Raw genomic sequence first — 17752 nt, forward strand, 5'->3', positions numbered from 1 at the left:
CATTGTGGTGGCAAAAAACAGACCTAGCTGGTGCTGCGTTCTAGTGCCACGGCTCTGGCTTTTCACTTTGTTTTTGGTTAGCCTGCAGCGAGTCGGTGTCCACGGCAGCTGGCGAGGCTGCTGAGTACCCATCTCACATGTGCCCGTTCTTATCCCCGCTTTGGCGACCTGCTGCCCTTGCGCTGCCCTTCCCTGGCACCGCTTGTCACACGCCAATGTGCAGCCCTGCCTTCCTCGGCCCCGCCGCTCCGCACCCTTGTGCATCCCAGCTCTGTGCACGGCTGGGCGGGGACCGTTCCGGTAATGACGTTGGCGTCGTGACGCCATCTCCCCGCGCCACGACTTTCCTGATCTGGATCCGTGCTCGGCGGCGCGGCCCTTTAACGGCGGCTGCGGGGTCCCGGGATGGCGTCAAGCGCCTCCCGTGGGCCGCGCTGCCGGGAGCGGAGCCGCGGCGGCCGATCGGGACGAGGAGCGGCATGCCCAGGGCGTTACCGGAGCCGCAGCAGGCCACGGGAGGGTAAGCCCCGGAAGCGGTCGGTGACGGGCGGGGGTCCGTTCCTGTGGGCACCGCATCGCGCCCCGGAGGGATCACCCTGCCCCGGTGCTACAGGGCGCAGAGCTCACGGGCTGTGGCCGGCGTGTGGCTGCGCCCAGGGGTGGTGGGACAGCCTCGGAATGGTTTCCTGCTAACTTCGGATACCGTTTTTGGCCAGGACACGAATATCCGGATGGTTTGGAGCGCGCAGAGGATGGAGTAGAAGCTGCCAAATCCCAGCAAAAAACTGTCCTTAACCAAAAAACGAAAAGTAGCCCCAGAGACCTCCGTGGTACAGACCCTGCGGAGGGTGAGGGACACGGGGAGCCCTCGGGGACCTCCGAGAATGGGTCCGCGTCACCCGCAAAGAGAAAACGTGGACGGAAGCCCAAGGCAGAGATGCTGCTGCTGAAACTGTCTCAGGACCTGGAGTGTCCGAGCCCAAAGCCCGTCTGTGTGCAGAAGATGCTGGGAAGCAGCGAGGCAGCAGGAGGCCTGGAGAACCCCACCGGTGGGCGCCCCAAAAGGCGGGCAGCCAAAGTGTGAGTAGGGGCAAATAGGTGGAGGGGTCCAGAGGCTGTGGGGAGGTTGGAAGGACGGACAGACGGACACTACTCTCGGATCCCTCTGCCATACCCAGGACGCCTTAGTGTCCCTGTTGAAGGACTTTTTCTCGTGTCAGCAGGACAGGCAGGTTCCCCACAGCATGATCTAAAATGTGTTTGATTCCGGGAGCGTGGGGGGGGAGCCGTGGGGTGTGCCAGGCTCGCCTGCCACAGGTGTTTGATGGCGGCGGTGGGCTGTCTGTGGTCAGGAGAGGATCCCGTGGCTCCTGGCAAAGCCAAAAGGAGCCTTATCTGAGGGAGAGCGGATCATGGAATCACAGAATCCCAGGTTGGACAGGGCCTCAAGCATCATCTGATCCAACCCTTCTCGGGAGCAGTCTGGTCTAGATGAGCTGCTCCAGCTCCTGTTCAGTTGATTCTTGACCGCGTCCAGCGATACAGTGTTGGGGACAAGCTGTGCTAGCCATGCACTGCTTGATGCAGAGTCCTGGGGGCACTCCACATGCTCCAGGACCTCCAAAGGCAGCTGAGGCGGTGCCTGTGCTCTGTGGGACACCCAGGTGGGCAGGAGTACATCTGGCAAAGGGCCATGTGCTGCTCTGCCTGCAGCTGCAGACCCAGGAGGCTGGCATTACCTGGGGAAGTGCTGGCTGCCTGAGCACTGCTGCTATGGTGGATCCTGCACGGCTGCCCTTGGTGCATCCAGACCTGCTATAGCCTGACTGAGCAGGGCTGGAGGTAATTGCTTGCCCAGACCAGGAGCTGGAAGGGTGGCTGCTCCCTGTGCTGTCCCTCTGCTCACCACCAGGCCATGCCTTTGGTGTCCCAGGGCTTTGCTGTACCTGCAGGACCTGAGAGAGGATCTGACATCTGTGTATCAGCCCCCACCTCCCACCGAGAGTGCCCAGGAGCCAGAGGCAGAACTTGAGCCGGTCCAGAAGAAGCGTCGGAAACGGAGGAAGAAGGAGGAAGAGACAGACAGTGATGATGTCACGCAAGATGCTGACTTTGTGCCCTCAAAGGAGGTGTTGCTGGAGGCAGAGGAGGAGGGGAGCGACGGGCCCCTCAGTGAAGTGTCGGAGCCAGAGCTGGAGACACCCCAAGGACACAGTGGAAAGGCATCATCGGTAGGGGTAACGGCGGGTCAAGGGCAAGGTCACTTGGTTACTTCTTCCCTCTGGCCTGCCGTGCCAGGTTCTGAGCAGCCTACTCCAGCTGAAGATGTTCACTACAGAGGGGTTGGACTAGATGACCTTTAAAGGTCCCTTCCCACCCAAAATAGTCTGTTATTTGATGATTCTAAGTGTCTGAGCTCTCCTGTGGTGTCCCCATTTGTGGCTGTTTGTGGCAGGACAGCTCTGAAGCAGAACTCAGGGATGGCACAGTGCCCATCAGCTGTGACTCCAATAACGAGCTTTGTGGGCTTAACTGCAGGCATGGACAGCTCTCCATGAGTGTGGATGGGGACAGGGTGACAGGTACTTCTGGGAGAGGGCATGTGGGTCCTTGGGCTCCTGCTGAAGCTGGTAGGAAGTAAAGGCCATGTCTGGAGGCTGTCCTGTAGTTCATGTACATCCCCAGAATGGGACTCTGTGTCTTTAGCCCAGTGTGATGTGGTCTTGGTGGCTGGATGGGGAAGAGCTCTGTGCTTGGTGGCTGCTCCAGTGCTGTTAGGATAGGTGGGTCCCCTGAGACACGTAGGGGCAGTGAGCAGGTAGAAACAATCCTAAGTCTGCTCTTGTGCCCAGAAATCCAAGTCCACATGCCGAGGTCTTGCTCCCAATGGCTTCCACAACTCCATCATGGCCCCAGTGGAGAAGTGTTCCAGCCTCACCTGCAACCTGTGAGTGGGGGCATGGGATGCTGGGGGGTGAAGGTGGGGTAGCCTGCGCTGCAGGCAGGCTGCAGGAGGCATATCTGTCGCTGAGGTCTGTTTCACCCACTGCAGGCGGGATCAGCAGCACTCGCAGTGGGAGTTTCCTGACTGGATCCCTTTGGCACACAAGTGGATGTGTCTTTCAGAAAGGTGACAGGGGAGCAATGTGGGAAGAGAGGGGCAGGGGGAGATTGGGACACATGATGGTCCCACCGGCATTTGGGGTGAGCTGACTGACCCCAGACGACGGGGATGAGGTATAATGGGGGCATGGTGAGTACTGGGGGAGGATCTCTGGTGGGGTAAGGCCGCAACAGAATGGATGTTGCTTTCTTGTCCTGGTCTTTGGAGCTCTTATGGACTTGGCCATGGAGTCTTTGCTACCCTGGCAGCAGGGCATGTGGTGCTGTACGGAGGCTGGGATTGATGCTGGGGCATGGTGCGGTGACAGGAGGTGACCAGGTGAGGGACAGGATGGGGAGATGTCTTCACACCTTCCTCTACCTCCGCAGTGAAGCTGCCCCATACATGCCCACCGAGGAGAAGTCTCCCCTCTTTTCCATCCAGCGGGAGGGCATCGATGATGATGGAGTCTTGTACAGGTTGAACAGGTCTGTGATGGGGTGCCCAGGGTGGGGCACTTCTGGGGAGAGGGCTGTGGTCCTTGTGACAAGCAAGAACCCCCAAGGTCGTGGTTTTGGTGGATCTGAGGGCTGAAAGGCTGCCTCAGGCAGCAGATGCAGCCCTAGGCTAAACAGCCAGCCAGTGCAGCATGCCCTGGGGTATCACCATCCCTGTGCTGGGTCTCTGTTGCAGGCAGGTGCAGCCTCACAGTGATGTCACCCTTACCCTCCGCCCTCACCCCCTTCCTGGTTGGCAGGTTCAGCTCCCTCCAGCCCCACGAGGAGCGCCGGGACATGTCCTTCTTTGCAGGCGGCCCTGTCTGGGCGATGGAGTGGTGCCCGTCCCCGGAGGGCTCAGCAGCCCCACAGTATGTGGCTCTGTACTGCCACAGGAGCATGGAGGAGACACACAGCATGGATGGGATCCACAACGGCCCTGCACTCCTGCAGCTCTGGGGCCTGGGTATGCTGCAGCATGAGCAGGGGTGAGTTCTGGCTTCACTCCAGAAGAGAGTTGGGGGGCCTGGAGCATGTCCAAAGAAGGACAACAAAGCTGGTGAGAGATGGAGAGCACAAGTCTCATGAGGAGTGGCTGAGGGAACTGAGGTGGTTGAGCCTCAAGAAAAGGAGGCTTAGGGGAGACCTTGCTCTCTACAATTCCCAGAAAGGAGGTTGGAGTGAGGAGCAACAAGTGATAGAACAAGAGGAAGCAGCTTCAGGTTGCACCATGGAAGGTTTAGGTTGGACACCAGGGATGATTTCTTCCCTCAAGAGGATTATCAACTCCTGGAACAGGTTTCCCAGGGCTGTGGTGGAGTTTGAAAGTGGAAGAGTTTGAAAATTCCATAGATGTGGTGCTGAGGGACATGGATTAGTGGTGGCCTGGCAATACTGGGTTAATGGTTGGACTTCATGATCTTAGAGGTCTTCTGAGCTAAACAACTCTGAGTGGCCAAGCCTGGGAAACAGTCTCCCAGAGAAGGGACTAGGGACTGCCCATCTCCCAGGGACGAGTCAGGGTCCCGTATCTTGTGCTTTCATGGCTCAGTGGGTGGTGAGGATTTGCCTTTCTCAGAGCCACCAGGCAGGTCCTGAACCCCGTGGGGGCTGTGCTGGGAGCCAGCTTCAGTGCTGGTGCAGACTGGAGCTGCTGAGCACCAGCTGCTGCATTCTTCATGGGCCATCCCCTGCCTGCAGCTCTGCTGACAAAGCCAGCCTGGCTTACGCCATCGCTGCTGACCATGGCTGTGTCTGGGACATGAAGTTCTGCCCCAGTGGTGCCTGGGAGCCACCTACCACTTCCAGGAAGGTGGGTCTGCTGCTGAGGGGCTGCCTCTGCTTTCCCCCAGGGTTCCTAACTCTGTGCCCTCACTCATGCCTTGCCTTTTCGGGCAGGGGATGGTGACCATGCAGCCCCTGAGGCAGTGACTCCATGTCACTCCATTCATTCTTCAGCTCCCACAGATGAGCCGGCTGGGCCTGCTGGCCGTGGCCTTCTCCAATGGCAAGGTGGTGCTGTACCCCCTCCCACACCCCGAGGCCCTGCAACAATCCGGGACAACCCAGGTAAAAGGTAGGAAGAGCTGCGCTGCCGGGCAGGAACTGGGATGGGCAGTGGGCGAGCCCCAGGGTCGGAGCTCCTCTGTCAAGGGGATGTGCCGAGGGGTTGGGCTGAGGCATGGCCATGGGACAGCTGGACCATGCCCAGGCCAGTGCCACCCTGCCCAGGAGCTGTGTGGTGGGGCAGCAAGCACCAGCACAACTCTAGGCTTTGGACCAGCAGCTCCTGCTTTCCTTGGCTTGGCTTCTGACAGAGTGGGAGGGGAGCAAGGCTGCTTTTTGATGTTGCAGCATTATCAAAGCACTGCTGATGCAGAGGCAGGTTCAGTCTTGGTGGGATGCTGTGGCAGCCCAGCCAGGGCATAGCTCCCAGGCAGCCCCACCTGAAACTGGAAGCACAGGGAGGGTCCTCTCGGCAGCGTTGTAGGCGGCTGGGATAGGTTTGAAGGATGAGGTGTGGCTGCAGCAGTTTATCATGGAGCTTTTCCACACCTCCCTGCCCATTGCTAATGTGTGTCCTGGCGTGGCAGACCTGCTTCTTCCAGCCCAGCTGAGGAGTGTGCCAGAGCAGGGCTCCAGGCCTCCGTGCTCTCGTCTGTCTCGGGCTAATGGTGCTTGTAACGGCCTCATCTACCGGGAGCTGAGTGGGATTGATGGCTTGTGCGTGCTGCTCGTGGTCACCCAGCCGTGGCTGGCAGTGGAAACAGTCTCTCGCTCCCTGTCACGGTGCTGCCGCTGCCTCTCCCTCCACACGCTGGCCCTGGGTGGCTGTTGCTGGTGCCGCAGCACCCACGTGGGGAGCTTGCGGCAGGCACGGATCCTTTCCCAGCCCGCGGCTCCCGTCCTGTCCCAGCCCGCAGCTGCGGTCACGTAGCGTCGGCCCGGCTGTGGCTGCTGTGCTGTCCCCATGCCTCACAGCCAGGCTGGGGCTGCTGCTTCACAGCCGCAGGATCGGTGCCAGGCTGCAGCGTTCTGGGGCTCTGCCAGGAGCTCCCAGGGCAGTGTGGCTGTTTTCCCTGGACACACACACATGGTGTTCCTGCCTCATGGAGCCTGGGCTGCTCTCACACTGTGCCCTGGCTGTGATGGAGGCACTGGAGAAGACACATGGCTCCCGTACCTCCTCCACACAACATTGGCTGCGGCTGCCATGCTCTGGGTCACAGCCATGTCTGTCTGGCACTGGCTGACAGCCCTGTGCTGAGGGATGGAGGAGTCCTGTCTGGTGCCAGCAGTGCAAGACAGGACCTCACAGCACTTGTGTCCTGTGTCACTTGTGGGGAGATTCCACAGTGGACAAAGCTGGTGCGTGGGGGTCCTGCAGGCACCTCATCCTGCTTGCAGGGGTCTCTGTGCATTCTGCCCTCCCCAGGAGCAGCTGCCCAGGCTGCTCCAGCCCCATCATCGGCTGCCCTGGCCAGAGCAGGCTGTCCCACATTAACTGCTGTCATGGTCTCATCAGGCCCCTGTGTGTCATCAGATCCACTGGGGTTTAGGGAAGACCTTGTTCGTGGAGTCAGGCAGACAGGCACTGTGGGGTGAAAGAAAATCACTCTGGTGAGGGGAATGTCAGTCCTGCCCAGTTCCTGCCTGCAGTGCCTTTCAGGGTGCTGCTTCCTCCAGCACAGGCAGGTCTGGTTCCCAGAGGTCTTGTCACTGCCTGCACCTGGATTCACAGCTCCATGTGCTGTCTGCTGCCACTTGGTCCGGATGGGACAGGAACTGGAAGCCCTGGCTAGGGCCATGGGGAGCAGCGAGCCAGGCTGCAGGCTACTGAGCAGCTCCTGACACAAGTTGCTTCTAGGAGAGCTGGTGCCTGTCCTGACTCCACTCTACTCTCTTCTAGATGGGTCCTTCCACAAGCACGTTGTCTTCAAGGTCAGTGTCATCTACTGATGTGGTCCCCCAGTGGGGCTGGCACCCACAAGCCTCTGGCCGGTGCAGGTGGGAGAGCTGAGCAGAGCTCACCAGCTCTACTCATTGGGTTGGCAGAGCAGAGCTGTGTTCCACACCTGGGTGTCCTCACTCTTGGCGTGTGAGTGGCACCAGCACAGGGCTGTGACCAATGTCTGTCCTTTGGCCATCAGGTACAAGGTATTGCTACGCTCCAGGTGGGCTCTATCCAGGCCGGGAATGCCTCTGAGTGTGGCCAGTGCTTCAGTCTTTCCTGGATGCCATCTAAGCCACATCATCACCTGGCAGCAGGTTTTTATGATGGTGAGTCCCCTCCTACACAAGAAGGACCTGTATCCCATGGCAAAAAATAGAAACACATGGAGCTTTGTGCTGCTGCAGCCTCACCTGGGGCAGAGAATGGAGAGTCTGAGGATAAGGTACAAGGCAGCACCTGGGTGAGTGGCAGACACTGCAGGAATCTCTGCCCATCCCCAGTGGCTCTGGCTTAATCCACATCTGACTTAAAAATCATAGAGTTGTAGTATTGTTTTGGTTGGAAAAGACCTTTAAGGTCATGAAGTCCAACTGTTAACTTCGCACAAGAGCTGTGCTCTAGACCCTTCATCAGCTTTGTTGCTCTTCCCTGGACACTCTCCAGCACCCCAGTGTCCTTGAAGTGCGTGGCCCAAAACTGAACCCAGTATTTGAGGTGCAGCTTTGACAGTGTCAAGTACAGGGAGGTGGTCACTGCCCTATTTCTGCTGGCCACACTATTTCTGATAGAAGCTAGGATGCTGTTGGGTTCCTTGGCCACCTGGACACACTGGACACACTCTTCCCACAGGGACTGTGGCCATCTGGAACTTGCTCACCAAGTCCCTGCTGCAGTGTGTGCACCAGCCTGATGGCTCCCTCAAGCTCTACCCTTTCCAGTGCTTTCTAGCCCATGACCACGCTGTCCGGAGCATCGAGTGGTGCAAAGCTAACAGGTGAGGACAGGAATGTGGGCACGGGGGTGGATACTGCATGGCAGAGCAGGCTGCTCCTGCAGATGAGCCAACTAAGAGGATGTGGTGGTGGCAGCACTTGGTCTTCTGAGCTGATAAAGAGGTTGAGTTGGGCTTCCCAGGGTGAGAGACGGGAGCAGCACTGCGCTGCAGAACCAGAGCCACCCTGTCGCCTTAGCAGGGATGGGGCACAGCTCTGCACTGGGGTCTCAGTGCTGCCTTTCTCCTGGTTCTCAGCAACTTCCTGGTCACGGCAGGGAGTGACCGTAAGATCAAGTTCTGGGATCTGCGGCGGCTCTATGAGCCCATCAACAGCATCAAGAGGTTCCTCAGCACGGAGGTGGCCTGGCTGCCGCCCTACAACGGTGTCACTGTGGCCCAGGACAACTGCTATGCCTCGTGAGTGCTGTGACTGTTGTGGTGCCTGCTTTGTGCCCAGGGCCAGCCTGCTGGGGCCTGACCATGCTCCCCAGTGTTCCCTCCAGTCTGTCCCTCCGTGGGAGCATCCACTGGTGCCATGGTGAGGGCTGGATCTTGCCTTAGCTGCACAATGTTGGCATTCCCTCAGCTGCACCATCCTGTGTCATGAGTGAAGTGGGCAGGGGAAGAGACAAGGTGCCTGAGTTGAGCTGGCAATGGGGCTCCTGCATGGCCCTAGGCTGACACAAGTTGGCAGAAGGATTCTGGGGTCTTGGGGTGTTCTCAGCCTCCAGGAGCTGCCCTGAGCTGTGACACACTGCTAGAGTGGCAGCCCTCTTCCAGGGTCCCAGCTTCTCTGGGAAGGTGGACTGCTGGGTGGCTTTTAGGGCAGCAGTGCAGGGCTCTGTCCTCACCCGTTCCCTTTCTGTTGCAGTCGTGGTCTCTGTGGGATCCACTACATCGACGCTGGGTACTTGGGCTTCAAGGCTTACTTTGCGGCCCCTCGCAAGGGGACCGTGTGGGTAAGAGGCTGGTGCAGGACCCTTCTGTCCTGGGGGCCATGTCAGAGGGATGGGCACCTGCCCTCATCTCAGTGCCAGCTGGGGGTGAGGCTCTTGGGGTCACTGCTCTGTCTCTCAGGTGATGGATCCTGACAGCTGCATGAAGTGTGAAGTGGCATCCAAGCTGGTCATACCTCCAAGCCCCTGTGTCCCTGGGGATAAAGGGAGGTGCATGCTGCGACCTGGCTGGGGATGGTGGGACCCTGTTGTGAGCCCAATGGAATCCTGTTCCCACAGAGCATTTCTGGGTCGGACTGGCTGAACACAGTAGCTGCAGGAGACATCACTGGCGAGCTGGTAGCTGCGGTGCTGCCTGATCTGTCCCTCTGCCCCCTCAACGTCAGGCGCACTTCGGACCGCAGATTTGTAAGAGACTGTCATGTTCAGCAGGGCCTGTCTGTGACATGCCTGGGGCTGGGCTGGGTGGGAGTTGGCTTTCTGGGTCAGTGGAAGTGTCCTGATCTGGCCTCATGCATGTACATCTCATCCTCTTCCTGCCCCGGCAGGGGCTGCATGGGGAGCTGAGACCTTCAGTATTTTTGTGGGACGCAGCCCCAGCCCTGGTGGCAGCACCTCCTTCCCCTGCCATGCTGTGGGGCAGGGCTCCTGGGGACCCAGCCCCAGCAGTTTCTGTCTGCAGAGGAGGTCCTAGAGCCCAAGTCTTCTGAAGGGCAGTTGAGAGAACTGAAGTTGTTCAGCCTGGAGAACAGGGGACACCTTCTTGTTCTCTACAGCTCCCTGAAGGGAGGTTGGAGTGAGTCAGTCTATTCTCCCAAGAACCAAGAAGTAGGACAGGAGGAAACACCTTCAAGCTGCACCAGGGGAGGTTGAGATGGGACACGAGGGAGGATTTCTTCCCCAAAAGGGTTGTCAAGCCTGGGCAGTGATGGAGTTCCTGGAGGCATTTAAGAGCCATCTAGATGTGATACTGAGGGACATGGTCTAGTGGTGACCTGGCAGTGCTGGGTGGACTTGACGATCCTAAAGGCCTTTTCCAACAAAAGCATTCTGTGATTCTACAACCCCTGGCCCTACTCTGAGCCACATCTTGCCCACAGCCAGTCTACAAGGCCGACCTGCTGCCCTGCAGTCCCCTGGGGTCAGAGGACGGTGAGAAGGTGCTGCCAAAGACCAGACTGTACAGTGAGATGGTGACCAAGAGCTACATCCGATTCCAGGACACAGACCTGGTAGGAGAGGGCTGGGGGTGGACCTGACCACAAGCAGGACCTGTGGAAGCTATGCCAGGGTGGTGCCTGGCCAGTGGGAGGGCAACAAGGTGCCACACCTCCATTCGTCTGCCCCAAGAGCACAGGGATGGGTTGCCCAACCTCTGCAGAGCCTCTGCCTGGCTGCCTTGCCAGGCTGGGTTGGGGTTCCCGAGGCAGAGTCCTCCTGGTTGCTTGGTCACAGAGTAATGGGTGGTATGGCCATGGGCATCAGCCCCAGGCAGAGCAGTACTCTGAATGTCCTGGCTGTGGCAGCCCTGGGAAGGAGCCTGAGGATTCACAGGTGCCTGGATCCTGTTCTCTACTGTGCTGGGCCATATTTGCAGTAGTTGGCATGAGACACCAGGGCCAGACTGTGCCCAGGGCCCCCCAAACGAGGGGCAGGGAGTCTGTGGGTCAGAGCCTCCATGCAATGCATGCTAGGGCAGAAGCCTGGCATGCATTGCATGGATGTGCCACCACTCCACAGCGCAGCTTCAACAACTTCGCCGTCCGGGAGCCCATGCGCAGGATGCACACGCAGGAGACGAAGGCCGAGCTGAGCCTCGACCGCCTGCAGCTGGAGTCGCTGCACAAAGTGAGAGCTGAGCCCACAGTCCCACACAGCCTGGCAGGCTCTGCAGAACCCTGCCACCCGTGCCCCCCATTCCTGGGCGCAGGGCTTCTGGTACCTCAGCCCCCTCCTGCTGACCCTCTCTCTTCTCCTCCCTCCTGCAGGTGCGCTTCAGCCCCAACCTGGATTCGCTTGGCTGGCTGGTGTCAGGCGGGCAGGCAGGCATCGTGCGGGCACACTGCCTGGCAGGGCTGGCCTCCAGCGTGGCACACCAGCTGCTCCCAGAGTGCCCCCGTTCCCTCTACGGGGATAAGCCTGGCAGCAGCAGCCCTTGCGAGAACTCCGTGATGCCAGTGGAGTAGGGAAGTGGGTCCCTTGTGCCGCTGCCTCACATGCTTGCCCCAGGCAGGAGCTTGGGTCCAGGGCAGGTGGTGCTGTCCAGGGGAGCTGTGCACTCCTTGGTGCTTTTGACCCTCTGGGCCCCCTGCTCAGGGGAGGAACAGCTCCTGGCTGTCACTGGGGATGCTGAGGACATTGTCCTTGTGCTCTGGGCCCAGATGGATCCTTTTGTGCTGTTTGCTCTGAGCTAGTGCTGGGGGGTGATGGGACCCTGGTGTGTCCCTAGGTCAAGCTGTGGGTCTGGGGGCCTGATGCTGGGGATGCACCCACAGGCCCCCACCTCTGTGGGGCTGTGCTTGCTCTCACTCCCTGTTCCTGTGTGGGTGCAGGGAGGAGTCTGGGGGTCCAGCCTTGCCCTGAGCAAGGCAGTGAGGCCTGCAGGGTGTTTGGACCTCTGAAGTCGCTCACATTGAGCCTGTGTTCAGCTGTGCAGTAAAGCGTGGTTGGTTTTGTAACACTGGTTGTGGTGCTGGCAGTTGGGCACTGATGCCTGGAGTGCTACCATGGGGCCCAGCCCTGCCTCTGCTTTGCTCCTGGGAAGGGGTCTGAGGCTGTCCCCCATCCGCAATCCCCTCCTGGATCCCTGCACTGATGCTGCTGCTGCTCTCCAACAAGTTTATTGGGGGCTGTGGGTTCTGCCATTGCCTGCTGGGCTCCTTGCACAAAGAGGTGGACAAACACGGACACTCACAGTGTGACAGACACAGATCACAACAGCAGGAACAGGTCAGGCCAAGGCATGTCAGGATTCAGTCCTGGCCTGGGCTGGGGGGCAAGGAGCAAAGCCAGGGATGTGAAGCTCAGGGCTGAGCTCTGGGCTCTGGCTGCCCTGTTCCACTGCCCCGGATGGGTACAGAAGCAGCAGTTCCCCCAGCCCCCATGCAGCGGGGCATCGGCAAAGCCATGACCAGGGGGTGGTGAAGTGGTCATGGGGCTGGTGGGTGGCCATGGTGGAATAGCTGGAGTCAAGGCAGAGTTTGGGGTCCACATGCTCTCCTTGGCTCTTCAGCAGTGGCTCACTCCTGGCCCTTTCTGTAAGGGACAGCAGGGCTGTGTGAGGGGACATGCAGTGGGGCAGGACCACACTCCTCCCTGGAGGCTGCCCCCCCACTATGCCTGGGGCTGTAGCAGGCTTCATGTACCCTCCTACCACGACTCAGGGTGGAGGTTCCTGGGGGAGCCCGCGTGCAGCAGAACCAGGCTATGTTCCCCACCTCAGGACCCTGCACCCTCGAGGACGCTGTTTTGCCCCAGGGGCACTGTCCTGTCCTTGCCAGGGCTCCAGGAGCGAGGTGGGTGCAGCTCAGGGACAGAAGCCCAGGCAAGGCTTCCACTCCTGTGCTGCACCCCCTACTCCGAGGTCAGCTCCCTTTCACCCACAGGATAGGGGCCAGGGCTAAGCCTGCTCCAGCTCTGCCACAGGTGGCATCTCAGGCGCAGGGGTCCTGGCAGTGGTGGCAGGTGGCCATGTCCTCCCCGTATGGCTCCACCTGCACCGTACACGAGGCAAAGCCAAACTTGGTCTGGAGCTGGGTGACAGCATCCCGCAGCACCATCTCAGGATCGACGCCAGGCTCTGGGGACAGCAAGGCAGCGTGGCTCAGCACTGGTGTGTGCCCTGCGGGACCCCCACCCATGCCCCGGGTGCTGCATGAGCTAGCAGGGCACTCACCAACAGCCACATGCACCGACACAGCGTGGTGGCTCAGCGTCAGGGCCCAGAGATGCAGGTCGTGGGTGCCCTTCACCCCGCTCACCCCCAGCAGCGTCTCCTTCACCGCATCATACTCGAGGCCCCGCGGCGACCCTGCCACCAAAGCCTGGTCATAGAGGGGACAGGCCCAGCTGCGGCCCCCATCAGAGTCAGAGCTTGTGGTGGAAGCAGCCGTCCTAGGGTTTTCCCCAGGCTGTCACCAGGCTGGAGATGGTGGCTCCAGGGAGAAGTGACTTCTCACTACAGGGCTTTGTGCCCAGGGTGGCAAGGATGGGCTGAGAGACTGGGAGGGAGCAGAGGAGGGCAGAGGGGTGGGCTTGGGTATGCCTAGGGCAGAGAGACTGCACTGGGGGGCAAGGAGAGGACATGGGGATTGGCTGAAGGGTGCAGAAGATGGCCAAGAGGGGAGCTGCCGGTTGGTTAGGGGAGGGTCTGTTGCAGCTGCAGCCCTGAGGCATTCCTGTGACCTCCCTTGCACTGCACAACATCCCTGTGCTCATGGTCCAGCACTCCCCTCACCCACTGCCCACCTTCCATGAGGACCCTGAAGACATCCCTGAGGATGGTGAAGGTGGAGCCAAGGACGAAGATGGAGAAGAAGAGGGTGCTGATAGGATCTGCAATCTTGCACTGGGGCTGCAGAGAGCAGGGGCTGTATGAGGCTGGGGTGAGACAGAGCTGAGCTAGGCACCTAAGTTTTGGGGTGCCAGGACCTCACTGCCCCACAGCATCCTGCCTTGGGCTGAGGGAGTTGTTCCCATGGACAACGGAAGGGAGCCCAGCTCAGGCACCTTGAAGTAGATGATGGTGGCAGCCACGAGGACTCCAATGCTCTGCAGCAGGTCACCCACCACGTGGATGAAGGCCGCACGGATGCTGGTGCTGCCGGGCAGAGGAACACGACCAGGCAGGCAGCTCCCAGTGCTCTCCAGCTGCTCATAGCCCCCTGTACCATGGCTGTGGCCATGGCCAGCAGGAGACTGGTGCAGGATGTAGGCCATGCTGGGGAGAGCAGGGTTGGGTCAGTGCTGTGTCAGGCACAGGACAGGGGTCGTACTGGCCCTGCCTGGACCTGCACATAGGCAGTAGTGCCCAGGCAGCTCAGGCAACGGGGACATGGGTAGGCACATTGAGACCCTAGGATTGTAGAGAGGTGTGGGGCAAGTCCCACCACGGGGCAGAGCTGGGGGCACAGCTGGGGCAGGGCAGCTGCAGTGCTGCTGAGAAGCACATAGGGCCAGGGATGGGATTTGTGCAGACTGGGCATGAGCCAGGGCTGAGGGGTTGCTGCTTGGGGGAGCTGCAGGATGTGGGGCAATGAGCATGCTGGGAATAACAAAGAGAGGCAGTGCTTGGGTAGGCAAGGCTGGTGCACAGGGACAGAAGGTGACCTGAGGGCAGGGCTGAGGATCCAACGGGGCAAGGATGCGAGGAAGGGCTGGGGTTTGGATGGGGGTTGTGCACGGGGGTGCAAGCACACGTAGCCTGCATGGGACGTACACCAGGTTGACACCAACAGCACTGGCAGAGGTAGCCAGCATGGCTCGCGCCTCAATCTCGTAGTCGTTGCTGATGATGCGGGCAGCCGCCAGGTAGACGAGAGCCCCGGTCACCACCCAGATGGAGAGCACAGAGGCCAGTGCTCCCATAGTCTCTGCAAGATGGGAGCTGTGAGCACCCAGCCAGGCCATGCAGCTCTTGGGAGACCGTGTCCCACCAGCTTACCTGAGCGGTGCCAGCCAAAAGTCATGGTCTTGGTGGGTGGGCGAGTGGAGACCCAGAGGGAGAAGAGGCTGACAGACATGCTGCCCACATCCGTCAGCAGGTGAGCTGCATCCGTCATGATGGCCAGGCTGTGTGCCAGGTACCCGCCTGCAGTCACAGGGTAGCTGACACCCTGTGCCCTGGGAATCCCCTGTCCCCTCCCTCTCCCTTCCCTTTCCCCTGCCTGTCCCCATCCCACCGTTACCTATCACCTCTCCGACCATGAAGATGCAGCAGACAGTGCAGGCAATGCTCAACTGTTGTCGGGCCTGGAGCTTCCCCGGGCCTGGGATGGCGATGGGGGGGCTGCAGTGGCAGCGGGGGTCCAGGCCCGGGGGATCAGGTGGCGCCAGGGTGTCCGGGGAACCTGCAAATAGGCTGGAGACACGGGTCACTCCCAGACACATCAGCTCCCTGTGCTCCAGCTCCGGGGTCCTTGTAGTCAGTCTGGCTTAGATGCCCAGGGTGCTCGCAGAGGACTGGGCACAGGGCATCGCCCCCCGGGGTCGTGGTTCTGGCAGCAGAGCTGCCCACCTCATCCCGGCCAGTGGCGGGTGGGATCAAGGCCGGGAGTGGAGCGGGAACCGGTGGGATCAAGGTGTCGCATCTGGGACCGGGTTGTCGGACAGAGCGTGTGGGGACCTGAGGCGTGGGCCGGGGGCGGGGGGGATCGGGATGGGAGAGAGTACTGACAGTAGCGGTGCGCGGCGGTGATGGATGGACGGTAGCGGTGCGGGGACGTGATGTTTCGGCGTCGGTACCAGCCGCACGGACACCCGAGGGGAAAGGGGGGGCTGTCGCAAGGTGGGGGTGCTGGTTCCACTTGAATGGAAGTGTCGCTACCGGGGCCGGATGGGGCCACTGCACGGGCGGTCGGGACTGGTTCGGGGGTCTGCGGAGGTACCGATGTCCGCGCCGGATGAATGAGAACGCGGGGGCTGGCGGGGGAGCAGTCTGACGTGCCGGAGGTGCCGGTGTCGTGTGGGGGTGGGAGCTGGGCAGTATCGGACGTGCCGGGGGCTTGCAGGTCCCCGGGGGTTGAGAGCGGACGCTGCCGGGGGCTGCCAATGCCATGGAGTCGGGGGCGATGGGGGGATGATGGGGGAGCCGGGGTGGATTGGGGGATAGTGTGCATGCGAGGGATCGGGGGTTGCAGAAGCAGCAGGTGATGGGGTGGCTGTGGCGGGGGTGCCAGGGGCACTAGGAGGTGGTACTGGCAGGGAACGATGGGGTGATAGTGAGGAGGTGACGGGGGCAGCGGTGATAGAGATGCCGGGATGATAAGGGTCTTTGGGGTGATGAGAGTGCTGGAGTTGCCGGTGCCGGAAATGCCGGTGCTAGAGGTGCTGGTACCGCAGGTGCCAGGGGTGATGAAGATGCCCGTGATGGATATGCTGGTGCCGGGGTGATGGAGATGATTGAAGTGGCGGGGCAATAGGGATGCCGGTGATGGAAGCGCTGGTGTCGGGATGCCGGGGATGCCGGAGTGCCGTTCCGGCGGTACCTTTTGAGGCGCAGGCTGCCGTCGGTGCGGGTGCCCCGCGGGCTGACCAGCCGCGAGCTCTCAGTGCCGGTCGGTGGCTCCATGCCGAGGACGAGCGGCTCAGCGCGCACCGGCCGCCGGCTCTACCGCGGTCCCGCCCCTCGCCGCGGCTCCGCCCCTCCCCGGTCCCTCGTAGGCAGCGGCCAGAGGTAGCGAAACTGTGCCGGGGGGGCTCAGGAGGCGCTAGCACCCCCAGGGCTGCGTCCCCTGACACTCTGTCTCTGCGCCTTGCTGTAGCAGGAGGTGCGCACTCGGCGGTGCTGCCGCTGCTCCGCTGCTGGCATCGGGGAGGGGATACAGCCCGGGGCACCGCTGAGACCCCAGCCAAACACATGGGGCGAGGAATGTGGGGTGGGAGGCTGCTGGGCCAGGCCGGGCGATCCAGGGCCGCAGGGCGCTGCGTTGGAGTCAGATGGCCCAGGAAAAGCATGGGGCGGCAGCAGTGGTTCTGCCGGAGGGTGGTCGGGGCTCTGCCGAGTGCTCCTGTTGACGTGTACGGGAAGGCGGATTTGCTACAGGGGGCTGCTCTGATACAATGGGCAATGGCTTGGGGCGGCTGCTTGGGGCTGTGGGAACTGCTCGTGTAAGAGGCTTGCTTTCGTATATGAGGCTGCTTGGGTGTAGGGGTCAGCTCACCTCTGTCACCGTGAACTAATCCTGAGGACCATTTCTAAGCACGTGGAGGGCAAACGCCCGAGGAGGTGCCAGCATTGGCTTCATGGGGAATGGGTTGTGCCTGACTCACCTGACCACCCTCTTTGATGAAGTGATGAGTCCGATAAATTCACCGTGGACACTTCCCCACTTTAGGAAGGCTTTTGCCACTGTGCCCTCAGATCCTCCTCGAGAAGCTATGGAAGCATGGACTGGAGGAGCAGATAGTGAGGTGCATTGGACACTATCTGCCGGGGCCGGCCCCTAGGATGCTGAGCAGAGGGGAAGGGCCATCCCCTCCCTCAAGTGGCAATGCTTTGACAACATTTGCTGCCTTTGAAGCAAGGGCACATCGATGGTTCGTGGTCACCTTAGGGTGCACGAGGACCCTGGGGCCTTTATCATTTGGGCTGTTTCTCAGCATGTACTCGTGGCGTGAGGCTGCTCCTTCCCGGAGGCAGGACTCAGCTGAACTTCAGGAGGTTCCTGCCAGCCTGTTTCTCCAGCTCGTTCAGGTACTCCTGCACTGCAGGGCAGCAGGACCGCCTGGTGCACAGCTGCTCCTCCCATCCTGGTGTCATCTGCAGATGCTGAGGGTACACTCTGCCCTCAGCACTGGTGAGACCATCTCAGGAGTGCTGGGCTCCCCAGTACAGGAGAGAGGTGGTAGCAGCGAGTGGCCTCTGAGCTGTTGCGAGCTGCTTTGCTGTAGTGAGCTGGGGAAGCTCGGACTGCTCAGCCCGGAGCGGAGAAGGCTCAGGGCGGTCGAAACTATCCTTATGCTAAGAGGGTGAAGCCAATGCGCTCAGTGCCAAGACGAGGGGCAACAGACAGAGAGCGGACTCCGGGG

At 60.7% G+C, this 17752-nt stretch overlaps 2 protein-coding genes across 3 annotated transcripts; one reads left to right on the forward strand and one right to left on the reverse strand.

Annotated features, from left to right (window-relative positions):
- Positions 1-342: 342 nt before the first annotated feature.
- On the forward strand, positions 343-11682 carry GTF3C2 (general transcription factor IIIC subunit 2). Of its 2 annotated transcripts, none has more exons than XM_064146482.1 (18): positions 343-520; positions 717-1080; positions 1934-2231; positions 2853-2947; positions 3053-3130; positions 3493-3591; positions 3861-4088; positions 4801-4912; positions 5059-5176; positions 7010-7041; positions 7251-7380; positions 7904-8048; positions 8304-8465; positions 8920-9007; positions 9284-9412; positions 10105-10236; positions 10745-10852; positions 10993-11682. In XM_064146482.1, the coding sequence occupies exons 1-18, from the start codon at positions 406-408 to the stop codon at positions 11188-11190; spliced, it is 2631 nt and encodes an 876-aa protein (XP_064002552.1). In that variant the 5' UTR covers positions 343-405; the 3' UTR covers positions 11191-11682. The 2 variants fall into 2 exon arrangements, with proteins under 2 accessions (XP_064002552.1, XP_064002553.1); XM_064146483.1 differs by having other exon boundaries at positions 10750-10852.
- A 146-nt stretch (positions 11683-11828) lies between these two features.
- SLC30A3 (solute carrier family 30 member 3) lies at positions 11829-16375 on the reverse strand. The gene is made up of 8 exons (XM_064146484.1): positions 16210-16375; positions 14911-15083; positions 14667-14813; positions 14442-14595; positions 13733-13943; positions 13472-13577; positions 12900-13034; positions 11829-12803 (listed from the first exon to the last, which is right to left on the reverse strand). The coding sequence occupies exons 1-8, from the start codon at positions 16290-16292 to the stop codon at positions 12658-12660; spliced, it is 1155 nt and encodes a 384-aa protein (XP_064002554.1). The 5' UTR covers positions 16293-16375; the 3' UTR covers positions 11829-12657.
- Between the last annotated feature and the right edge of the window lie 1377 nt (positions 16376-17752).

Source organism: Pogoniulus pusillus, chromosome 7, assembly GCF_015220805.1.
Source record: "Pogoniulus pusillus isolate bPogPus1 chromosome 7, bPogPus1.pri, whole genome shotgun sequence".
Classification (NCBI taxonomy): Eukaryota; Metazoa; Chordata; class Aves; order Piciformes; family Lybiidae; genus Pogoniulus; species Pogoniulus pusillus.

Excerpts from the sequence above, each read along its gene's own strand:
- SLC30A3 (XM_064146484.1), bottom strand. The coding sequence starts at position 16,292 with ATGGAGCCACCGACCGGCACTGAGAGCTCGCGGCTGGTCAGCCCGCGG. Across the intron at positions 13,944-14,441 it reads GCTGTTGGTGTCAACCTGGT|CATGGCCTACATCCTGCACC; the intron begins GTACGTCCCATG and ends TGCTCTCCCCAG. Across the intron at positions 13,578-13,732 it reads CCACCATCATCTACTTCAAG|CCCCAGTGCAAGATTGCAGA; the intron begins GTGCCTGAGCTG and ends TGCTCTCTGCAG.
- GTF3C2 (XM_064146482.1), top strand. The coding sequence starts at position 406 with ATGGCGTCAAGCGCCTCCCGTGGGCCGCGCTGCCGGGAGCGGAGCCGC. Across the intron at positions 7,042-7,250 it reads ACAAGCACGTTGTCTTCAAG|GTACAAGGTATTGCTACGCT; the intron begins GTCAGTGTCATC and ends TTTGGCCATCAG. Across the intron at positions 8,049-8,303 it reads GAGTGGTGCAAAGCTAACAG|CAACTTCCTGGTCACGGCAG; the intron begins GTGAGGACAGGA and ends CCTGGTTCTCAG.